At 58.5% G+C, this 24,374-nt stretch overlaps 1 protein-coding gene across 1 annotated transcript; it reads left to right on the top strand.

Annotated features, from left to right (window-relative positions):
* The first annotated feature begins 815 nt into the window (after positions 1-815).
* On the top strand, positions 816-24,306 carry CAPN11 (calpain 11). The gene is made up of 22 exons (XM_065401072.1): positions 816-910; positions 5,547-5,838; positions 6,539-6,608; positions 10,588-10,706; positions 10,942-11,075; positions 11,275-11,443; positions 12,981-13,064; positions 13,148-13,233; positions 13,483-13,557; positions 14,520-14,680; positions 15,556-15,725; positions 15,926-15,937; positions 16,994-17,205; positions 17,736-17,775; positions 18,132-18,197; positions 19,045-19,102; positions 19,186-19,250; positions 20,398-20,466; positions 20,574-20,652; positions 21,225-21,341; positions 22,660-22,718; positions 23,331-24,306. Exons 2-22 carry the CDS (start codon positions 5,593-5,595, stop codon positions 23,355-23,357), a joined length of 2,118 nt encoding a protein of 705 aa, XP_065257144.1. The 5' UTR covers positions 816-910; positions 5,547-5,592; the 3' UTR covers positions 23,358-24,306.
* The last annotated feature ends 68 nt before the right edge of the window (positions 24,307-24,374 follow it).

Genomic DNA, 24,374 nt, shown 5'->3' on the forward strand with positions numbered 1-24,374 from the left:
TACTGGCCGGCGGACGAGCATCCGCCGAAATGCCGCCGAGAAGCAGCAGCATCCAGAGGCGTCGCCGCCAAAATGCCGCCGATTTTCAGCGGCATTTCGGCAGCGACGCCTCTGGATGCTGCTGCTTGTCGGCGGCATTTCGGAGGCAACGCCTATTGACCTTGCCGCTTCTAGGCGGCATTTCGGCGGATGCTCGTCCACCGCCACGGTCCTCCGTGGCTCGTCGTCTGGTGCCCGCCAGACGAAAAAGGTTGGGACCACTGGTCTATAAAGATCTATGTAGCGTGACTGGGAATGGCAGCTCATTTTGGTGCCACAAGTAGGTGGCACTTAAGAGATGACCCCCAATTATTTTTTCCCATCTGGTTCCTGGAGCCAGTCAGCCAGAGGGGAGGATCAGAAAGCTCCACCCACGGGGAGCTAAACCCCAGGAGCAGAGAGGGGCATTTCACACACTGCTTAGCCTGGGCACCATTGTTTTGCAGGGCAACAGTCAGTCCCTGGGGGGTCTGAGTCACTTGGGCAAGCCCTTGCTGGCATGAGGATGTGCAGTAGGCAGGGGACATGTAGCGCTCTCAGTGCAGTGGGCGAAGGGCTGGCACTGCTGTTGGGGAAGGCTCTTTCCCTGGAGTGACAGTGACATGGGTGTGAGCATACTCACACCCATATCAGCCCTGCACAGGCCTGCCGGGGAGGTAGGAATGGGCCCAGCAGAGCAGGAGGAGGCTGGAGGCAGGGGAAACCGCAAGCCAGGAAACAAAGGCAGCACAGATGACTATGCCTAGTGTTGTTCCTCACCCTGCCCTGCCAGTCAGAGACAGGAGGAGCTAGCCCAGGGGCTTCCTGCATGGGAAGGTACTTGACTGGTACACCGAGATGGTGTCGCTATGAGGTTCTGGGACACACAGAGGTACTAGTGCTGTGGACCCTGGGTGGGGAGTTGGCACTGAAAACTGGGTGGGGGTGGCACCAGGTGCAGGGATGAAAAGGGGGATTCATACTCTGGTAGGGAGGGGCACAGGGATGGGGAGAGGAGCAGAGTTGGTTCTGCCTGGGGAAAGGGGTACTGGACATGCGGTGGGGAGTTCGCACTGCCAGAGGCATGAAGGGTGATTGGGGCTGCGGGGGGAGGGTATATTCTCTCCCTCCCCACCTCAATGAGCATTGGAGCAGATACAGCTGGTGCCACCATAGGGCACCTTGTGTTCAATGCCCAGTTTCTTGCCCATCCCAAGGAAGCCAGCAAAAGTATAGCATGGGATCTGCCAAGAGCCGTCCCAGCCAATGCCATCCACTCCCTCCTGGTACCAGCAGGCACCCCCAGGATCAGGGGAGACCTCCTCGTGGCCCGGCTCCATCCATGCTGTCCTGTGCTGAGGGTTGTTGTGGTGTCCTTCAGTGCTGGGCTGCTAGGTGTCCGTTCCCCTGCCATTCTGGGGGGCTCTGGCATGGGTGCCCCCTGGAATGTGGAGGATCGTGGCTGGCAGCAGGGAGACTGTGGGGAAGGTGTTACGGGCCCCAGGGCAGGATTTCTGGCAGCAGAAAATGGAGCCTAGCTTGGCTGTTGCGGTGAGATGTCTTGGGGGTAGCTTGGGGTGATAGTCTGAGCTGGGGGAGAGAGAGCAGAAGGGGGGAGGGGCCCTCTGCTGCCGTGTGCAAAGAGACTTCTTGTGTGTTTCCAGCACTAGCCCTGCTGAGTGTCGGTCCCTGCAAGATGAGGAGGAGCCAGTATTTCTGAGGGGGCAGCGCAGGGGTTCCAACAGGCCCTCGGGATGATGTTTTACCTGCTGCCTCCATGGGCACTAGTGCCAGTCCTCCGAGCGAGGCCGTGGTTGTGCCAGCTGCCTCCTGCTCAGTAGTGCCCCCATGTCTGGGCTCTGGAGCAGCAGTGAGGTGGGTCAGAGCTGACTTTGCTGGATGGGGTGGCACAGCGCACTGGGCCCTGGTGCTCTGGGGAGCCCAGTCCCATAAACCCACAGGCCTCAGGTGCTGATTAAATCCTTCGGAGGCAGGGACTTTGCAGGCCTTTACCCTGTTTGTGGTGGGCTCCCCACCTCCGCCCATCAGTCGTTCACCCAAGAGGGCGATGGGTCGCAGTCACAGCAAGGGAGGCTGGGGTTTGGCCCAGGTGATCCAGGCTTGGTTGGCTGTGGGGCCCACCCCCATATTCTGGGATGGGGAGCTGGTGACTGGTGCGGGGAGGGCCAGCTGTGTCCCCAGCACCAGTGGGAGTTGGTTAGTTGCACACACCCCGAGCAGGACGCAGCTGTGGTCCTGCTGGTCTGACATCCAGTCTCCAGCAGGGATTGATGGCTGGGCGCTCTGGAGTCCCCCTGCACACGTATACGCCTCTCCCTCCTGAACACCATTGTGGATAGAAATGTGGCCTGTCAGGCTGGATGCCACGGCCCAGTTCTACACAGAAGCGACAGTGTCTGTGCTATGGAATGGGGTGTGGGAATGGCCCCTGACTGTGGGAGGCCACCCCAGGGGTCCTTTCTGCACGGCCAACTGGACCCCGCTTGGTCACTTGGTTTCTGAGTAGCACTCCTTAGTGGGAGAGGCTCTCCTGGAGCAGATGGTACTTTCCCAGCAGAGGCAATGCATGGGGGGGCATGCAGGGTCACATGCCCCCCCAGATTGCTCGGTCACATGGTGCGGCCAGGCCCCCTCCATGCAAGGCAGCTCAGCCCGTGAGCTGCACAAGGCAGGGAGAGGCAGAGGCAGGAGGAATAGCTGGGAGCTGCAGGGAGGGGCCACTGCTTTCCAGGAAGGGGGGGCATTGCTTTTCAGGGGGAAGGGGCTGCCTGGGGGGCATGACTCAAGCTGTTCTGGGGTTGTGCCCCCCTTCCCCTACTATCAGCAGGTACGGGTCATCTCTGTTTCCCAGAATCATGCATCCTGTCGGCTCTGGGCTGGGTTTGAGTCCCTCTCCTGCTGGAGGAGGGCTGCCCCGTCTCCTCCCCTTTCTCAACCTTTCCAGTCCAGACTACTGTAACCCCTCCAGGAGTCTGAAGTCTGAGTCCCGCCACCCAGGGATGAAGCATATAATTTAGCTTCACTGGGCCCCCTGTGGTGTGGGACCCTGGGCAATTGCCCTGCTTGCCACCCCCTAACGCCTGCCCTGCACTTGCTATCCCCTTAAACCTGTCCTGCAATCCCCCTGGGGGTTGGTTGAGAGAGAACCACTGCTCTAGCCCACTGAGCATTGCTGGCTGTGGCCTGCAGCCTTGCAGAGATCTCGCCACTTGCTAATGGGCCCTCTGAATGTGCTGACTCAGTGCACGCTCAGCCAAGGACATCTCCAGAAGGAAGGGACTGGTGCAGGCAAAATCTGCAGTGCTGCAGGGCCCATCCCTGGGAGGGGGGAGCCAGAGGAGCACCCACTTCCAACCCCCTCCCTTTCCCCCTGAGGAGTTCCCACCTTCCCACTGTGGCCAATTCCCGCCCCCGCGCCCCCCCCCCCAGCCCCCGTGGTTTGTCTCTGAGAACAATATCACCCACACCTTCCCCCCCACCAACCAGCAGGAATAGCTAGAAGTGGGTCTAGGACAGTGGTTTTCAAACTTTTTTTTTTCTGGCGACTCAGTTGAAGAAGATTGTTGATGCCCGCGACCCAACGGAGCTGGGGATGAGGGGTTTGGGGTATGGGAGGGGGCTCAGGGCTGGGACTGATGGCGTGTGGAGTGAGGCCTGCGGGGTGGAGCTGGGAATGAGGGGTTCGGGGTATGGGAGGGGGCTCTGGGCTGGGGCAGGGGTTGGGGTGCAGGAGGGGGTCTGGGCTGGGGGTGCAGGCTCTGGGGTGGGTCTGGGGATGAGGGGTTTGGGGTGCAGGAGGGGGCTCCCGGTTTGGGGGGCTCAGGGCTGGGATGCAGGAGGGGGTCAGGGCTCTGGGCTGAGGGTGCAGGCTCTGGGGTGGGGCTGGGGATGAGGGGGTTGGAATGCAGGAAGGGGCTCCACGTTTCAGAGGGGCTCAGGGCTGAGGCAGGGGATTGAGGCACGGGCTTACCTCCAGTGGCTCCCGGTCAGCAGCGCAGCTGGGGTGCAGAGGCAGGCTTCCTGCCTGTCCTGGCACCGTGGACCACGCTGCACCCCAGAAGCAGCCAGCAGGTCCGGCTCCTAGGCAGAGGCGACTGGGCACCACCACCCCCAGCTCCCCAGCCAATGGGAGTGTGGAGCTGGTGCTCGGGGCGAGGGCAGCACGCGGAGCCCCATGGCCCCCGTGCCTACGAGCCGGACCTGCTGCTGGCTGCTTCCGGGTAGGGACTTCTAGTTTTACTACTAGTTTTTTCTGACCGGCTGCCAGGGTCCCTGGGTGCTGAGCAAGGCAACCCAGTGCCTTGCATTCCACGACCCAGTACAGGGTCGTGACCCAAACTTTGAAAAACAGTGGTCTAGGAGAGTCCCAGCATCTCCAGTCCCAGCCTCCCCCAGTAGGAGGCACCGTAAGGAGAATGCTGGTGGTGGGGGCAGCTCCCAGCCATTCCAGTCCCAGACACCCCCAGGAGGCACTATGGGGAGTGGGGCAGGGGTGCTGGGTCTGGCAGGTCTCCCATCTATTCCAATCGCAGCCTGATTCCACAGGAGGCGCTGTAAGCAGCAAGAACAGAGCGCTGGAGTGAAAAGTTCATTGCTCTGAAGTGCTGGTGGGCAGTGATGAACAGTGGGCACATTGCCTTTGGTGGGGGGGACGGGGGCTGAGGCGGCCAGGATTCCTGCGTGCTTGGCCCCTTTCCAGGCAAGTCCCAAATCTCTGTTTGTAGCTCTGTGCAGAGTTTCAGCAGCGGAGCCGCCCCCCTCCCCAATCTGCTCCCAGCTGGGGTCCAGAGCAGCTCTGTTTGTTCGGCTGAACACCATTGTGGATGGAAAAGTGGCCTGTCAGGCTGGATGCCACGGCCCAGTTCTACACAGAAGCGACAGTGTCTGTGCTATGGAATGGGGTGTGGGAATGGCCCCTGACTGTGGGAGGCCACCCCAGGGGTCCTTTCTGTGCTGCCAACTGGCCTGCCGTGCGTGGTCATTTGGTTTCTGGGCTCCCTCACAACAGTCTGTCAAAAGGAAGATGGTTACTGGGTGGGACTAACTTTCCAGCCTGTTAACGTAATGGCTGAAAGTAATAGTCAGAGTCCAGCATACAGCAGTCAGGTGCTGTACAAGCTTCTCCAAAAGGCTCCACCATTGCATCTCAAACTGGACCAGCCCTGGGCTCCCCACACACAGCTCTGCCCATGCCCCTCACCCCTGACCTGCAGCCCCCTGCTATCCCAGCCCTGGGCTCCCCACAGACAGCTCTGCCAGGGCCCCTTACCCCTGACCTGCATCCCCCCTGCTATCCCAGCCCTGGGCTCCCCACACACAGTTCTGCCAGGGCCCCTCACCCCCAACCTGTCTCTTCTCTGCCTAGCCCAGATTCTTCTTGCAAACTCTGTTCCCATGGGGGAGTCCTGTCCCCAGCCATCCCTGAATCTCCTCTTCCCCCCCCCCACCCTCAGCCTCACACACAGTACTGTGCCACGTCTCATCTCCTGGTGCCTTTTTCATCACAGGGGGAGGTGCTGAAGCTAGCGCTGCCTGTGCCTGGCCAGCTGCACCATGATGCCCTTCGGGGGAATTGCCTCCCGGCTGCAGAGAGACCGGCTGCGAGCGGAAGGGGTGGGTGAGCACAGCAATGCCGTCAAGTACCTGAACCAGGACTACGACACCCTGAAGCAGGCATGCCTGGAGAGTGGCGCACTCTTTGAGGACCCCCAGTTCCCACCTGTCCCCTCTGCCCTTGGCTTCAAGGAGCTGGGGCCAAACTCTGGCAAGACCCAGGGGGTGCGCTGGAAGCGCCCATCGGTAAGTGCCTGGCTCTCTCCTCTGTGGGGCCTACAACGTCCATCTGGATCCACTCGGCCAGGAGGCCCTGGACTGTGAGAGCTGCTCTGCCATGGTGACCTAGGCTGTGGCCCTGTCCCTTACACACTGGATCCCTTTGCCTGCCCTGAACCCTGGTCCCCAATCTTCCAAGCACTCCAAACCCCTCTGCCTGCCCCAGGCCCCATCTCCTTCAGACACCCTCCTTCCCCACAGGTGCCCGGAGCCAGGGGTGCCAAGGGAGTTCTGTCTCTTGCACCCTCTGAACTGGTTGCCTTCTGTAGTGAGTTCTTTTTCCCTTGGTTAGATCTGGGCATTGAAATGTGAGGGTTGGTCTCTGTACCCCTGCCCTTTCTGGATGGAATTGGACCTGCACAGGGGTGTGAGCATGTTGCCTTCAGTGACTGGGGGCCCTCAGTGTAAGCCCTCATACCATTGCCACTAATGAGGTTTGTGGCCTGTGGCTCTGCAGCAGAAGGTCTCAAAATGTTTCCCCACTGATCCCTTTGGAGTGGTTACAGTCAAGGCCCTTGCCCACTGCTGGTGGCAGTTGGCACCCCTCTCCCCTGAGGGTGCTGTCAGACACTGCCACATGGTCACCCCTGCCCCCTGAACCAGAGATCAGAGTGCAGATCCTGCTGAGAGCTTGCACCAGTATTTGAGTCTTTCTGCTCCTCTGCAGGAAATCGTGGGGGACCCTCAGTTTATTGTTGGAGGCGCCACAAGGACAGATATCTGCCAGGGGGCTTTGGGTAAGTACTGTCCATCCAATCCCTGCACAGCAGCACCTGGTGTTCAGTACAGGGCTGGGAGGAGGTGTTTGTGTGAGGAGTGTTTGAATGGATTGAAATTGGGGGGCCCTCTCAAGTGCAAAGAGGGGATCCTGGTGGCAGGGGCTAGGGTTTTGTAAGGGTCAGTTTCCCAGCATTCTCTCCAGGAGTTGGGGGATTGACCCCAGTGGCCCCGCTGAATCAACTCTGCTATTACTTCTGTTCTTCCACCATAATCCCGCCAAGCCCTGCAGCTCTGGTTCCATCCTGGGATCTTCTTCACATCTTGCCAGGATCTAAGCAGGACTTCCCTCCTGTTTAGCACTATGGAAAGGGCAGGGGCTCGCAACCCCTTCACCACTACCATGTGTGACTGACTGTTGGTTACAGTAGTCCCTGGACGTCCCGGTCAGGAATCCAGGCCCCATTGTGCCAGGCACTGTGCATACATGTCCATAATAAGCCAGTTCCTGCTCCAGATTGCTTTCAACCTCGGCATGTGATGAGAGACAACAGTCAACGAACGTGGGACAGGGCAAAGTAGCAGTGCTCTGACTGTGATCGGCGGTGGTGGCTGCTCACTTGCGTAGTGTTTTGTGGGCAGCATAGTGGAGGTGAATTGGAAGGACTGTGCAGTGGCTCTGCTGATTTTCACAGGGAGTGCCTTCCAGGCATTAGGGGGGCAAGGGAGAAAGCACAAAGGTGGCCAGTGGTCAGCAAAGGCTGGCAGGGGTAGACGTCTGGATAATATATTACAGTTGTTAGGTAGGTGGGGCTGAGCTGTGATAAAAACCAGTAGCTTGTGTTTGATGTCTTGGAGAAGAAGGGGGCAGGGCAGTGGAGGGACCCAAAGAGGAAGGTGACACAGAGTGAGCTTAGCTGGCAAGGTAATCTTAGCAGCAGCATTTTGAATGGGCTCAAGGGGAGCAAGATGATATGGAATCATAGACATGTAGGGCTGGAAGGGACCCTGAGAGTTCATCTAGTCCAGCCGCCTGTGCTGAGGCAGGACCAAGGAAACCTAGACTGTCCCTGACAGGTGTTAATCTAACCTGTTTTTAAAAACCTCCAATGGTTCCACAGCCTCCCTAGGTAATCTATTCCAGTGCTGAGCTATCCTTACAATTCGAAAGCTTTCCTGATGGCTAACCCAGATCTCCCTGGTTGCAGATTAAGCCAATTACTTCTTGTTCTACCCTGAGAAAACATGGAGAACAATTGGTCACTGTCTGCTTTACAACAGCCCTTCACATATTTGAAGACTGTTATCAGAGCCCCACTCAATCTTCTTTTCTCAAGATTAAACCCCTCACCCCCCCCCCCATTTTTTTAACCTTTCCTCATATATCATATTTTCTAGACCACTCATCATGTTTGTTGCTCTCCTCTGGCCTCTCTCCAATTTATCGACCTCTTTCCTAAAGTGTGGCACCCAGAATTGGATGCAGTACTCCAGCTTGAAACTCACCGGTACCCAAGCAGAGCTGGACAGTTACCTCCTGTGTCTTTCATACAACACTCCTGTAAATACACCCCAGCCCTACAACACCCCTGTGAACCTGGACACTTCCAAGCATTCGTCAAGGAGCAGAGATGATGATGATTTTGGTAGTGTAGCCAGATTTTTAAGATGCTGCGTAGGAAGAAGTGGCAGGATTTAGATATGGTTTGAACATGTGGCTCTCGAGAGCAGGGTCTCCTAAAATACTGTGTGCTGATGTGTGTTAAACAGCTGCTATGTTCCACCCCAGAGATGGCTGCATTTCAATGTCTGGGGAAGTGATGACTGTGTCTAGTTTGTAGAACCCCTTGGGGGCTCTGGGAATGTCGGAACTGCCATGGGCACAGTGGCAGGAACCTGCATGGGGAGCCACAGAGCCAGGCTGGGCACAGTCTTGGGAAGAGAGAGGCAGGATCCCTAACTCCCTTACAGCAGCCAAAACTGAGCCCCAAATTGCAGTTAGTACATGAGAGTCTGTCCAGGAGAGAGCCATGGCCAGAGTAGAGGTGGGAGGCTGCAGGCCAGGATCAAGAGGCATAGGCAGAGCTGGGTGGATGGGCCAAGACTGGAATGGTCCGATGGGGAGGGCTGTGGGTCAGGAATGAAGGGCATTGGTGGAGCTGGGGGTGGGGCCCCAAGACTGGAAGAGCAGGGGGAGTTGGTGGCCAGGACTGGGGGGCACTGGCACAGTGCGGGTGAGGCTGGGCCACTCTCTGGTGTCCCCATGGCATCACTGTACCTCCAGGACAGGCGTGAGTGGAGCGGGTGTTCTAGGCCTGGCCACGCCCGGGCAGGAAGTTCCTAGGGAGCTGAGTCACAAGGGGAGGGCAGCTTGTGGCTTGAGGGTTGCTGTGGTGATGGTGTGTGAGTTGGTGCCGTGGCTATATTTAGAATTCCCAAGGAGATATCAAAACCAGGCCCTGCCCCCGAGTCCAGTCCAGGGCACACCCTCCCCCCCCCCCGAGTCCAGTCCAGGGCGCCCCCCTCCCCCCGAGTCCAGTCCTGGTTCTTCTCCTGCTGGGAGCTTCCCTGTTCTGCCTCTTGGGCGCTCCCTCTGCATCCCCACCCCTGCCAGCCTGTGCCCACTCTCTGCTGCTCCCCCACCCCTGCCAGCCTGTGCCATTTCCCTGCTGGATTTGCCAGTTACCAGAAAAATAATTTAATCTGCCAGGTTATTTTTTTTTATTTACATGGGTCTAAAGTTTTGCATTATTCTCCCAACACACTGGGATATCTACTGTTAAAAGTGTCTGTGTCCAGCTAAAGATGCTGCAGTGTTCCCACTTCTGCAGTTTAAGCAATAACCGATGAAAACGCTTAAAAATACAGCAGCTGTCTGCCCACCACCACGCAAGTGCACTGCACGCGTGTGTGAGAGAGGGTTTGAGTCACGCGAGAGTGGGCACTCACACTGCCGAGGTCCTGGCCACGGGTCTGGGGGGCTCTGCATTTTAATTTAATTTAAAGTGAAGCTTCTTAAACATTTTAAAAAACTTATTTACTTTACAGACAACAATTGTTTAGTTATATATTATAGACTTATAGAAAGAGACCTTCTAAAAACGTTAAAATGTATTACTGGCACGCGAAAACTTAAATTAGAGTGAATAAATGAAGACTCGGCACACCACTTCTGAAAAGTTGCCGACCCCTGCTCTAGATACTATAAGGGGCTGTTGGGGGTCGGGGGGTTGCAGAATTGCCTTGTGGTTGGGGGTTGGGCTTGCCTCGTGTGGGAGAGGATGCCAGTTTTTTGGCATTTCAGAGGTGGTAATCCTATCTGTCTCCCTTAGCACCCAGGCGTCTCCGCCCTCAGCCGCTTGTCACTCACTGCATGGTTCCTGCCCGCAGCAGGGCAGCCTGGCTTGTTCCCTTCTGACTGACAGGAGCACCTGGGGGTGAGGCACAAGCTGGCTGGCCTCCCAGCAGTTCCTGCCCTCCCCCATTATTCCCGGATGCTCTGGAGAAGAGTATGAACCCCTGGGCACAATGCCCAAAGCCTGGGGTCTGGGTGGGTCTGTGTTTCCATCCCCCTCAGTCAGTGCCACCTCACCAGGCCCTGGGTCCTTCCTGCAGAGCACGTGGGAGGATGGAGGGTGCTGGGGGGGCACATCCTTCTGCTTCCACAGGGCTAACCAGGGGTGTTGTGGGGGTGGAGCATCCTGGGTCCGCCCCTGCCCAGCATCCCTGGGAGGAAGTTGCTGGGACTCCCCCACCCCACCCCACCCCTGTTAACTCCTTCGGTGCCTGGGTTCTGTGGGCCCTGGGGATGCAACTGGCTCTTGTATCATAATGGGCAGCAGGCTGGAGGATCCCATGTGGCGCTGTGCAGGGAGGGAGGGGGGTGCGATAGAGTAGGGAGGGACACAATCTCTGGTCCCAGTGACTCAGCAGGGAAGCTGTAGAGAGGGAGAGGCTGGGGGCAGGTCTGGCGGCTGATCCCAGCTCCCTGCTCTCCAGGTGACTGCTGGCTGTTGGCTGCCATTGGCTCCCTCACCCTCAACGAGGATCTCCTGCACCGCGTGGTGCCCCATGGACAGAGCTTCCAGGAGGACTATGCTGGAATCTTCCACTTCCAGGTAAGGCCCAGAGCAGGGCAGCTCCCCACCCGACCGCAGGTGCTGCAGAGCCCCTCGAGATAGGTCCAGCCTGCTGAGGGCCCAGGCCTCAGAGTGGAATCCTGGCCTGAGACCATCTACACTGAGTGACTACTGGGCTCTGTCATGGCCCCTCTCTGCCTGAAGCTCTGCAGCTGTCCCTGTCCAGGGGAGCCTGGTCTTGCCCCACTCACCCCAGGCTCTCCTCCCTCCCCAGATCTGGCAGTTCGGCGAGTGGGTGGACGTGGTGATTGACGACCGGTTACCGACCAAGGACGGGGAGCTGGTGTTCGTGCACTCGGCAGAGTGCTCCGAGTTCTGGAGTGCCCTGCTGGAGAAGGCCTATGCCAAGTGAGTGTCAACCTGCTGGGCCTGGGGCCAGTGGGGTCAGAGAGGGCGAGGGGCTGAGCGGGGAGCACATCTCTGGGGATCCCGTCCTAGGGGTGTCTCCTCCAATGGGCTCACGCCTCTGATTTGGGGAGCAGCCAGTGAGTCCCAGTGCTGTCTGCCCTGGCGTCCCGCTCATCCGCTGGCTCTGTCTGGTGTGCAGGCTGAACGGCTCCTATGAGGCCCTGTCAGGGGGCAGTACCACGGAGGGCTTTGAGGACTTCACTGGGGGCGTGTCGGAAATGTACGACCTCAAGCGGCCGCCCAGCGACCTATCTAGGATCATCCGCAAGGCGCTCGATAGAGGATCCCTGCTTGGCTGCTCCATTGACGTAAGGGGTGCCCCTCTGTCCTAAGGGGCTGTGGGGAGGTGGGGGCCCCTTCTCCACCTTCCACCTCAGGCTCTGAGGCCAGATTGCTCCCTGCATCCCCCTCCATGCCCAGTTGCCAAGGGGGAAGGTGTAAAATCCTCCTTGGCTGTGTCACAAGCCCCTTGATAGAGAGGATAACCCCCACCTCGTGTCCCCCCAGCAGGGCTGGCCATAGCTTGAGGGGTGCCCCACCCAGATCTCCCCCACATGAGGACAGCGTGGCCCCCTGCTGAGCCCCAGCAGCGGGGGCTGGGGAGCAGAGCTGGTTCACAGTCCCTGTAGGCATCTCAGGCAGGGGATCTGGATGGGGCCAGTCTTGCTGGTGGGGAAGGCCTGTGAGTGCAGAGAGATCATTCATGCCCCTCTATCGGGTTTTGGAGCAGGCATGTGCCCCCTTGTGGTGAAAGTTTGAATCAGCACCCACTGATCTGCCATTTCCAAGGGGGCATGTCGAGGCCATAAAACCAAAATCACCCAAACAACTGCGGGGGCAGGTCAATCCAACCCTCTGAGGAGAGGAGCAAGAGGGTGGGGCCTTCAGCATTAGCCCCCAGCCTGAAGAGTCCCAGGGGATGTACTGTGCAGTAGAGGGATTCTTTCCTCCTCCCACAACCTCTGCTCTAGGTGTGTCTGTCTGTCTGTCTCTCTCTCTCTCTCTCTCTCTCTATATGGAGCTATAAACCTATCTCATAGAGCTGGAAGGGACCCCGAAAGGTCATTGAGTCCAGCCCCCTGCCTTCACTAGCAGGACCAAGTACTGATTTTGCCCCAGATCCCTAAGTGGCCCCCTCAAGGATTGGACTCACAACCCTGAGTTTAGCAGGCCAATGCTCAAACCACTGAGCGATCCCTCTTGTACAGGCATCCACAAAGTGGGCAGTATCCATTCATGTCCCCCTGCCCCCCCCCAACGCGTCGCATTGCAGCTATCACTCCAGCAGAGCCCTCGTTGCAGCTGCTGCAGTGAGGGGGAGCAATCTCTGTCCAGTCCAGTTCCACATTTGGCAGCTTGCCAGGAGCCCGAAGGCCACTCCCAACATAGAGTAACTGCAACTTGCTCTTTTCATATGGAGACTATAGCTCCCAGCATGCAGTGCGCTCCACCTTGAGGTGAATGGCAGGGCTGCTGGAACAAGGCATGCTGGGGCTTGTAGTCTCCATGGACAGCATCTCCAGACAAGTGAGGGCGCTCAGGGCTTTGTTTTGGGTGCCTCAAAATGCTTTTACATAGCACTGAGTTCAGGTGTTTGCCAGGCAGGCACTCGGGGCACAAGCAGGGGCTGGGTGGCTGGCTGTCTCGGGGAGTTGAATAGATTGGCCCACATCACCAGCCCTGATCCTTTGGTTGACAGTGCCCTGCCCCTCTCCGGGGCTGGAGCAGCTTGGGATGGGGGCTCTCTGTGGGCAGGCAGCACGTGTCAGTGTCTCCTTAGCTAGAGGAGGAGGTGCTGGCTCTGGGCCGGGGGAAATGCACCAATTCCTTGTCCTCTCCCCTCAGATCACAAGTGCCTTTGATATGGAAGCAGTGACCTTCAAGAAGCTGGTAAAGGGGCATGCCTACTCTGTCACAGGCTTCACTGAGGTGAGTGGCTGCCTGGGACCAAGAGAAATTACATGGCTCAGCCAGTGACATCAGTTTAACCTTTGACCTCTGAATTTTGCCAGGTGGATTACCGGGGTCGCCAGGAACAGCTCATCCGCATCAGGAACCCCTGGGGTCAGGTGGAGTGGACTGGAGCCTGGTGTGACGGGTGGGTGAGAAACGGGTGCCATGCCAGCATTGTGTGCTCCTGCTGGGAGGGAAGACTTGTCATGTGCGGTCCGGGTGCTGTTTGCATGGCACTGCTAAGAGAGAGCTCGCAGCGCGTGATGCCCCTGCGGCAGATAAAGGTGCAGCTCCAGGGTGGGCTCTGAAGTGTGTGGCACTGGGGCGTGTCAGGGAGGGTGGCACAGTTCAGTATTAGTGTCCCCATCTCACTGCCTCTCTCCTGCCATCCCAGCTCCTCCGAGTGGGACAACGTGGACCCCACCCAGAGGGAGGAGCTGCAGCTGAAAATGGAGGATGGTGAGTTCTGGTGAGTATCAGCAGAGAAAGATGGTGCCACTCTCCAGCACCCGAGAGGCAGGGCAGCCTGCACCTGTTCCAGACGGGGGGCGGGGCCATAAGATTCTGATCCTCGGGGGATCACATGTTTTGTCCTAATTGGCTGAATTCCTACCAAATCAGGAGCCTAGGAAAGTGTCTCCATCTCCCCAGTTAATAACTCTGCTCTTCTGGAGCCCTTCCACCCAGCCAGACGCTACGGAGCTGGCCAGCCCTCCAGGCGTGCGAGCGGGACCTGTCGTAGCACGTCCGCACACCACATCCTGTTGCCCCCGTCCCAGTTGCAGGCTGTTGCCGTGGTGGTCCTGCTGTGCCTCTCACCTTCCCCAGCGCGCCATTGAGAGCGCCTGCTTCTTGGCCCAGAGTTAGGGCAAGGGAGTCCGGTGGGGGTTGTTGCCCTAAAGATGGAAATAGAGCTGGGGGATTGGCAGAGGGCTTCACTGCATGCAGCTCTGCTAAGGGAACCTATCCTCAGAGTGGGACGCAGCCAGGCTGATGATATGAAGGACCCCAGCTGGGCTGTGTGGGGCTTAGGCTAGCAGGAGGGACACTTATTCCAGGCTGCTGCCAATGAACCCAGATGAGCCCCCTCTGCACTCAGCCTTGTTGGGGTGGCGATAGCAAATAGGGCTGGGACAGGAATGCGAGGGAATAGCCTTTGCTGGCCCCAAGCATTGTTGGCTCAGACAGCAGTGGGGGTTGGGCCAGATGGGACCCCCTGAGTGTGCCCCCTGTACCTCTCCCTCCTCTGAGAGCTCCTGAGCAGTGGGGCACAGGGAAGGGGTTAGAGCCAGGAAGGCGAGGGCCCCTGGATGGGAGACCAGGATCCCCCCTGCCTCCCCAGCACCGTTGAAGAAACCCCCTGGCGGAGAGATCAAAGCTGTGCGGAGTCTCAGTCTTTTCTCTGCCTCGCCTCCCCTCCCCCATGTTCAGGATGGCTTTCAAGGACTTCATGAGGGAGTTCTCCAGGTTAGAGATCTGTAATCTGAGCCCTGATGCTCTGGACAAGGACAGCGTGAGCAAGTGGCACACGACTCTGTTCGAGGGTTCCTGGCGCAGAGGCAGCACAGCAGGGGGCTGCAGGAACCACGCAGGTACCACACACCACCAGCCTGTTCCTTAAGGGTATGTCTACCCTGCAGTGTAAGCCTAGGGTTCGAATTCAGACTCAGGCCTAATCCCCTTTCCATCCACACACAAATCACACTAACCCAGGGCTCGAACCCAGGGTCCCAGGACCCCAGAGGGGTGGGGGATCCAAGCCTGAGTCAATCCAGGACCCAGGGTTCAAGCCCTGTTGCTCTGCAGTGTAGACGCAGCCCCACTGAACTCATGCTCTGGGAGTCTGCCAAAAGTATTCCACGGGCCAACTTCCTTTGTCCTCTGGACAGCCAGAGGTGGGCACTCAGGTTTTCCCACACTGCACCACGAACAAAGGGCTAAAGCAGCCACGTCTTTGGGAGGGCACTAGGAAGTCTGGGATATGGATAGCTGGACTTGCACCTGCCTAATGCATTGTAGACGCTGGAGACCCAGGTTGGGACCCAGGGTTCAACAGTTCCTAACCTGGGGTTACAAATGAGTGTAGACACTCATGCCGTAGGTTCAGAAACTCAAGTTCTACTAACCCTGGGCTTACATTGCAGTGTAGACATACCCAAAGACTCCAGTTTTCATGTGTGTGTGATCAGGGAGCACGGTGATGCTCTGTGAGCGGGTCTGCCATGGGGTGGGGGTTGTGGGGCCTGTCCCTGCTCTGGCAGAGGGGAACCCCTGGGTGAGGAACAAACTGTAGCCCAGCACATCTGAGCCCTGCAACAAGGAGGGAGTGGCTGGTGATCAGAGACACTGGGGGGATGCAGGAGCCTACCCCTTGCATAGCATTCGCTATGGGGAAGTGGGTGCGATGGGGGAGGAGGCTGTGAGGCCTGCTCACCTGATCCATTATCCCGCCTCCTCTTTCCTGCAGCCACGTTCTGGATTAACCCCCAGTTCAAGATCAAGCTCCTGGAGGAGGACGACGACCCCGAAGACAACGAGGTGGCCTGCAGCTTCCTGGTGGCCTTGATGCAGAAGCACCGGCGGAAGGAGCGGAAGATGGGGGGAGACATGCACACTATCGGCTTTGCCGTCTACGAGGTAACCCCCTAGGGGTGGGGAGTCCCCTATCCCAACCCACATGGGGGCGGCACTGCTGAGCTCCAGAGGGATCCCACAAGCCCTGTTAGTGGGGTGACTTTCCCCACTCGCCCTCTATCCAGCACTGAGCTCAAGAGGCAGCGGGCAGGGGCTCCACTCCCCACACACAGGTCCTGATCTCTCCCTTCTCCTTTCCACAGGTCCCGGAGGAGGTACGTCCTGAGCTGCCAACCCCCACCGCTTGGAGTGTGTGAGAAGAGGAGTGCTAGGGCTGGCAGAAAGGGGTTAATTCAGAGCCTGGGCTCCTGAGGTCCATCAGCCCCGGGGATTTCCTGCCTCAGCCTTTCATCAGTTCCGTCAGCCTGCTAGGGCAACCCCTGGCCAAGCCTTCCCTGGGCTGGCAGGAGAAAGCATGCCAAAGTGTGCTTGGCAAGGGAATGCCAGGAGGAGCTGGCTGATGCTCGGCCTGGCTAGTGTCACAGGGGCTCAGCATGCTCAGGTTGGGGGCAGGAAGATCCCCACCCCCTGGAGCAGGGGTGGCCAACCTGTGGCTCCAGAGACACATGCGGCTCTTCAGAAGTTAATATGCGGCTCCTTGTATAGGCACCGACTCTGGGGCTGGAGCTACAGGCGCCAACTTTCCAATGTGCCAGGGGGGTGCTCACTGCTCAACCCCTGGCTCTGCCACAAGCCCTGCCCCAACTCCACCCCTTCCCGCCCCCTCCCCTGAGCCTGCCGTGCCCTCGCTCCTCTCCCCTCCCCCCCAGAGCCTCCTGCATGCCACAAAACAGCTGATCGGGAGGTGTGAGGAGGGAGGGGGAGGTGCTGATTGCCAGGGCTGCTGGTGGGTGGGAGATGCTGGGAGCAGGTGGGGGAAGCTGCTGGGGGGTTGCTGACATATTACTGTGGCTCTTTGGCAACATACATTGATAAATTCTGGCTCCTTCTCAGGCTCTCGTTGGCCACCCCTGCCCTGGAGTAATCACTCACTGCAGTGTGTGCGTGTGCACATGGGGCGGGGGCTATCTCCTTGCCTCCAGAAGCTGCAGCATTGGTCTGTGTTGAGAGACCAGACATTGGATTAGCTGGGCCGGGCTAGTCTAACAACTTCCTGGAGATGGTGTGTCCGGGGTGGGTAGGTTTGATGGGTGCCCTCCACCCCAGAGCCGTGAGTCTGCAGCTGTGTTGGTATTCAGTGTCCAGTGCCCAGGGCAGCTCCCTCCCTGCCCGTGGCTGGGCTGTTACCCATGGGTGTGTCTGGTCCCCAGGCCCAGGGCTGCCAGAATGTGCATCTGAAGAAGGAGTTCTTCCTGCGGAACCAGTCCCGGGCACGCTCAGAGACCTTCATCAACCTCCGGGAGGTGAGCAACAAGATCCGGCTGCCCCCGGGCGAGTACCTCATCGTGCCCTCCACCTTCGAGCCGCACAAGGAGGCCGACTTTGTCCTGCGCGTCTTCACTGAGAAGCAGTCGGACACAGAGTGAGTCCACATGTGAGATAAGCGGCCGGGTCTCAGCTCAGGCTCTGGGGACACGATAGCCCAGCTCAGGCCTGGCGTGGCTCAGGTGGTCCCTGGGCAGATCCGGCTGAGTGGGAAGCTTCTCCAGAACATACTGACATGGGGGTGGGGGAGGGCAGTCCCCTCCTCAGGTTTGGGCATTGGGAGCGGAGCCCCACACAGCTGCAGGGGAGAGGCCTGACCCTTCCCTGCCCATCACTCCATGTCTGTGTTGCCATGTGTCTCAGTGCTTTGTATCCCCTGGGTGTCTGGTTCCCCCCCAGATCAGGGGTAGGACAGGGTCCCCAGGTCATATTCCTTGGGCCCCTCTCCCCAGGGGTCTCAGAGCTAGGGTTTCTCTCCCCAAACCTCCTGGCCTGTCTGATCTAGCCGCACTAGGGGGTACGCCATGCTCACCGCCCCCACAGCCCACCACGCCTATCAGGACCCCGCTCCCCTCCCAGCTGGCATGCTGCCCCCTCACTCACTGTGTCTCCCTCTTGTGTCCCCAGGGAGCTAGATGAGGAGATCACCGCGGATCTGCCAGATGAGGTAAGAGGCCACCAAACCCAAGCCAGTGGGGGTGCAGGGCAGCACAGTGGGGTATGGGGGGAAAGAGCTCCAGCTGGGGGCTGGCTGCGTTCATGTGCCCAATGCTGGTTTGAAATGGCCCCTCGGCCAGAGGACAGACTGGGCTGAGGGGCGGAGAAGGGGGCACAATTGAGGGAGGAGGGCAGGTGACAGTAGCGAACAGGTGGGGAGCTGAAGGGCAGCTGGAGGAGGGGTGCAGAGAGCTCCCCCTGCTGGCTCTTTTCAGTAGGAGCCTAGGTGTGATGGCAGCTCAGCTTTAGTGGGAGGGGAAGTCCAGAGCTTGTTTAATAACCTGCCCCTGGTTTGTGTCACCCCAGGAAGAGCTCTCGGAGGACGACGTGGACAGCGCCTTCAGGAACATGTTCCAGCAGCTTGCAGGAGAGGTGGGTGCTGCCGCTCTGGGCTCTGTTAATGCCCCCCGCCCCGGGGCCCTTCGCGCCAGCAGCAGGCTGGGAGCATTCTGTGAAACAGAAATGGGGGAGGGGCCGTTGTTGTCTGTATCCCTGTCAGGATCCGGTCCTGTTGTGCTGGGCACTGAGCACGCACAGTTGAGACGCTCCCTGCCCTGAACAGCCCCCAGACTCCGCAGCAGGGGTGTGGACATCAGTCTCAGAGGTGTAAGGGGGACAACCCTCACTGCGGCAAGGCTGGGATGCTCTGTACCCACTGGGGGCCATGTCACTCAATGGCTCAGCCCCTCCTACCCTCTGGGTGTCGGGCGCGACCCGGCTCCATAAGTACTGGGCCTGAGCGTTTATGCCCCACTTCATTAGAGGGCAAGACCCTGCCCCCCGCCACTGCAGCTTCCTATGGAGATCCCGCAGGCTGCGGGTGGGGAAGTCCTGCTTCACCAATGCTCCTAAGTCTTTTCCTGCTCCCGCTTCGTACCTCCTGCTGCCTCAGTGGAGCTGGGGTGGGGGGTCCTGGCCGCAAGACTGGCTCTGGCCTATAACCTGGTTTCCTTGGCTGGCAATGAGGTGCTGCAAACCAGCAGGTCTCCTTCACCAACAGCAGAGAGCAGACATGGGTCATCACGCAGCACTTGGGGGGAGGGAGAAAATCCCTGCTTGGGGGGTGATTTGACGGGGTCAGAAAGGGGTCCAGGCGCTGTCTGAACCACACCTGGCACCAGGGAAACCCACCACCCTGGTGTCTTGTGAGCGAGTCTGGGGGAGGTGCCCAGCTGAGTGGAGTGGATGGGGCATCGCTAATCCTCTGCCCTCTCGCCAGGACATGGAAATCAGTGTCTTCGAGCTCAGGACTATTCTGAACAGAGTCGTCACCAGACGTAAGTGCTGCCCCCTCACTCGCTCACTCCCCTGCTCTGTGACTCATTCTCCCAATAACAGCGTCTCCTTCCCCCACCCCCAGACAAAGACCTGAAGACGGACGGGTTCAGCATGGAGTCCTGCCGCAACATGATCAACCTGATGGACGTATCCTGCTCTGTGCTGGGGGGAGGGGGAGCCTCTCCCGTGGGGACCCACCCTTCTGGCAGAGACCCCTTTTCCCAAGGTGGGGGTGTGGGGTGGGTTTGGTTTGGGGCTGACACTCCCAACCCAGGTAGTTTCAATAGAGGCCCAGCCCAGCATGGCAACCCAGATGTCTACTCTGTACCCCTCACCCAGGCTCATTTCTTGGGGGGAGGTTAGATCCCGGCTGTAGCAGCACCCTGGGCCCCTGCTCCAATGCCTCTGACCTGGCCCGTTGGCCACGGTGCAGGCTGGAGCAGCAGGCTTTCTGGAACAAGCTTTCACTTCTTCTCCATGCCCGTTGCCCAGGGAGCTGTGCCTGCTCCAGCCCAGAGCCTGGCCACACCCTTAGTTTCTCTTCTGCCTCCCACTTTGCGAGAGGAAGTGCTCTGCCGCTCAGTTCCCTCTATTAGTACACTCTCACGCACCAGGCCTGGGACCCTTTGCTGCCCAGCAGTGACCTGCTCCATCTCTGGGCTGGGGGCAGACACAGGGAGACCCCTGGCCCCAAGTGGGACTGAGTGAGGGTATACCAGGTTCTCACCCAAACTCCTTCAGTGGAGCAGCATCCCCCCCTTCCCCTCCCCCATTGTTCTGTCTGACTGCTGGGGATGGAGTAGGGAATCGACAGCCACTGGTCTGTGCTCCCGGCTCACACTGAGAGCCACTAGGGCAGTGCCAGGGAGTCACGATCACTGGGGAGCAAGAATTAAACACCACCACAGCCCTCTTCCACTGCACACCGAGATGGATGGGAGCACGTGCCAGCCCAGCTCTTAGAGCCACTCTGATCCCAGAGCGCTTCACAAATTGTGTGTACACAGCGCCACAGAAATGCAGCCACCTCTGGGGTGGGGCCAACAGCTATTTAACTGCTGCACAGCACAGCAGCGTGAGAGGATCCTGTGCCCATTTCATGCAGCAGGGGAGGGAGAGGGGCCAAATGGAACTGAGCCGGTTAGAATTTGGCCTGGCTAAAAGCCCTGTTCTTGCCACAAGTACCCTGGGATCTTGAATGAACACAAGTGGCCAGGGCCTCTCCCTTCCCAACCTCTTCCTGCCTCTCCCTGCACTCAGGGAGGGTCACTTTCTCCTTGACTCTGCTCCCCAGAAAGATGGCAGCGCCCGCCTTGGCCTTGTGGAATTCCAGATCCTGTGGAACAAGATCCGGAGCTGGCTGGTAAGGGGGTGACTTGTGGAGCGCTGGAGCGAGACACACTCCTCCGTGCTGGGGTGGGGGGAAGGAAGCGCCAGCCTGGTCTTCACTCCCCCATGGTGTCATTGCAGACAATCTTCCGCAACCATGACCTGGATTCGTCAGGCACCATGAGCGCCTATGAGATGCGCATGGCTCTGGAATCAGCTGGTAAATCAGGAGGGGATGGGGGACTGGGCTGGGATAGGAAGATATGTTGAGCTTGGGCCCTGCATGAAAGTCCCTGGCAGCTGGATCAAGCCTGATACCCTCCTGGTGCCATCAGCTCAGAGTCCACCAGCCATGGCATTAGGGTCACACCTGAGATCTGTCCTGGCTTCCCTGCACCCAGTGCCCGGGGTCTGCTGACTGCTCTGCACTGTCTGTACTGTCTGTAATCCTGTGGTCACAGCAGTGCTAGTCTGAGTGCCTTGAGACTAGATGAGTTTGGGATCCAGGCAGGGCAGGCCTGACCTGCAGCCACTCCGTTGTGGGTCTGGCTTCCTGGCAGAGGGGAATCCAGGCGACCGAGCGGGCTACGTGTCCCGGCTACGGATTGGGGGAGCGAGCTGTAAGCAGAGGGCTAGTATTCTCCAGCCCATCGGCCTCTTATTCCAGGATGGGCCGGACTCTGTTTCCACCTCCCAGCTGTCACTGAAACCTATCGAGTATGACCCCCTCTTTCTATAGCCCATCCCATGCTCCCCTGGGGACTAACGGCTTCCCCCATCTCTGCCCTCCAGGCTTCAAGCTGAATAACAAGCTGCACCAGGTGGTGGTGGCGCGCTATGCCGATGCAGACCTGGGCGTGGACTTCGATAACTTCGTCTGCTGCCTAGTCAAGCTGGAGGCCATGTTCAGTAAGTGCCATCTGTAGGGCGCAGCAGCACCCAGCAACCGCCAGGCAGGGGGTGCAGAGGAAATCTCGCCTGCAACCGAAACTGGCAGGAGGTCAGGGAAGCCAAGTGGCGTTGCCCGGGCTGGGGGTGGGTTAACGCCTCTGTTCCTACTGGAGCCTGGAGAAAAAACCTTGATTTTAAGCTTCATCTGAAAGATAGCATTTCCCCTAGTGGGGCTGACGGAGTCAGAGGGGAGAGCGCCCCCTATTAAGTCACTGACATCACCTCCAGCAGCAGAGCCCCCTGAGGATGCGACTGGGCGTTAGGACTGACTTGCTGTCACGGATCCGCAGGATTGGTGCTACGTCACCAACTTTGGAACGGTCTCTAGGAGGAGCCCCTTCAGTGTGCCAGGCCCCCCAGGGGCCTCACTCTTCCTCCCAGGGGAAGCCACCGGGCCTCACTGCCTCCTTAGACTGGACCTCTGGGTCTTCAGCACTCCTGCTTCACCCAGTGATTTCTGTTCAGCAAGTCCAGCGGAGATAGACTCCACCAAAGCATTTGCATTGACACACAGACAGCATGGTCAAAACAGTCGGGTTTATTAGTCCACTGGAGCACAGCAAAGGAAGTCCTGGGGGTAGCCTAGAGAGCTGAAGCATAGTCCATTCTGGTTAGCCCAGCCAAGCTGGAGTGAACCCCTTTGTTCAAGCTCTGTCCAGGTGAGAGCTCTGACTCCTTCCAGCAGCCAACTCTTATCCTCCCACCTCTCCAGTCCTTTGTTGGCGGTGGGGGGGGGGACACACACTTCCTCCCTCCCTCTGGGTGGTTGGCTGCTAGGTGTCAATGTCTTCTCAGATGCTCCATTGACCCGGGAACTAATGCCCTTCACTTAAGCGCTACAGCTGTGCCGATGCAGCATTTTAAGTGTAGACCTGCCCTTAGCCTGCTCTGAGAGTCCTTTTCCACCCACTGGGTTACAGTGCAGCATAAAGGGGAAACTGAGGCATAAACAGGACTCATAAAAATATTCCCACTTTGTCACAAAGTGCACCCTGGGTTTTCAGGGAGGTCTCCCATCCAATTCCTGATTCAGTCTGACCCTGCTTAGCTTGCAGAGCTGGGCTGGTATCAAGTGTGGGGTGGCTGTCCATATTGAGGTGCAGCTGTGACATATTCCAATTGCCCATAATCAGTGGTTCCCACACCACATGACGTGGCTGCACAGCTGCTAACCCAGGGGCTGGGCATTCAGGGGAGGATTCGTGGCTGAGAGGGAAAAGGAAAAGCTTGTGCCAACTGCCCCATGAGCAGCTCTTGCACCTTCTGCCCCCCACAGGATTCTTCCGCAGCATGGACGCCGAAGGCACCGGCACAGCAGTGATGAACCTGACCGAGGTGAGAGCGAGCCCTGGGCAGCCAGAGGCGAGGGCAAAGGGAGCTCTCCAGTGGAGCTGCAGAAGCTGGGTGGATCCTGGGGTGTAAGGGGGATCTGAATTAGAGAAGGGGGAGCCCTCCAGACTCCTGGGGTAGGGGAGGGAAAGGAAGTCCTAACCCAAAAAATGGTGGGGAGGGGGATGGCGGACCCCTCCCCTCCACATCCTCCCTCAGCCAGCTCTCTGCAACTGTGCTGGCTGCTGGGCATCATTCCTAGCTCAGTGAAATCCCCAATAGGAACAGATCCTGCCTAGGGCCTGGTTTCCTCACCACCCCCATCCCCTGCATCTGGGGATGTGCCCAGCCCTAGTGCCCATCTGATCCCCTGAAACAGAACAACCAAGGCTTTAACTCCGACGGAGTTGTGGACCAAGCTAGTGGGCTGGGGGAGGACCATTACTGTAACCCCTGCCCCTCCAATCCTAGCCCCAGTGTTAGTTCACTGTCCCCCTACTGGTGGCTCAGTCCAGGTGGAAGCCCAGGCTTTGGACCCCCCTCTGTTGCAGCCTGGTGGGGCAGCGGTTTGTGGCTCCCTTTCCCCACCAGCCCGTTCACTCTTTCCTCTCCCCACAGTGGTTGCTGCTGACGATGTGTGGCTAGGAGCAGAGACGGACCCATGCTGGCTGAAACACCCCGATGGGCTGGGACACCCCACAGTGCCTCCCCCTCGGATTTACAGACATGAAATGTCCATCATCACCCCCGCTCCTTGCCTCTCTGTCCCTCTCCCTCCCCATCTCACACTGAGCCCATGGCCCTCACCCCACCTCCCAGCAGGACACACTCCAGCGTCATGTTGCCCCTTTTCGACCCAAGTGGCTAGTCAGTTTGGGGCCCTGCGGGTGTTCCAGCTGGGAGGAGAAGTTGGCGATAGGCCAATCTCTCTTTGATGCAGTTTTGTTTATTTGCAAAGAATGTACAAAGTCCTGTGTCTGTGAAGGCAGAGGGCATCGAATAGCAGGAACCAGTTTCTTTGGGTCACAGCACCAAGATTTGTCTTTTCACCTCCACCCCTGACCCAAAAACCTCTGCCCAGGTTTCTTTCGGGGTCAGCCACCATGCTTTTCCTTCCGCCCGTCTCTCTCATTCAGTCTGCCACCCAGTTTGTGTTATTCCCCCATACACACACACGCTCACCTGATGACCATACCCAGTCGTACCTTCTGCCCACCAGGTGCTAGTTTCTGGGCAGACTATTAGGTTTTGTTTCAGGTGTGACCCCTTAGCTGTCTCTTATGATGGACTTAAACGAGGGACTTATTCACACATCAGTTAGAAGTTTTAACTCAACCCATAACAAGGTTTCACCCAGCTTGTAACAGTCCCAATGGCCAAGCCTCTCTAGCTCATTCCCGATTGTGGGCATGGCTTGTACCCCGCAATAGGAGGAGGTTGGGGAGGGCACATGGGAGTATGCTGCATGTCAAGTCATTGCACATGGTCTTCAGACCAGCAACTCTAGCTGCATGTAGCGGGGCGCCAGTAAGGGATGGAACTTGACTGCAGGGTGCAGAGGAACTTGACTGCAGGGTGCAGAGGACCTGGCCCCCAGCGGGAGGGGGTGAGATCTGTGTCACTTCCTGGGGGACTGCTCTGGCCCACGCTGGCCATTGGTGC

The sequence above is a fragment of the Emys orbicularis genome, chromosome 3, assembly GCF_028017835.1.
Source record: "Emys orbicularis isolate rEmyOrb1 chromosome 3, rEmyOrb1.hap1, whole genome shotgun sequence".
NCBI classification, from domain to species: Eukaryota; Metazoa; Chordata; order Testudines; family Emydidae; genus Emys; species Emys orbicularis.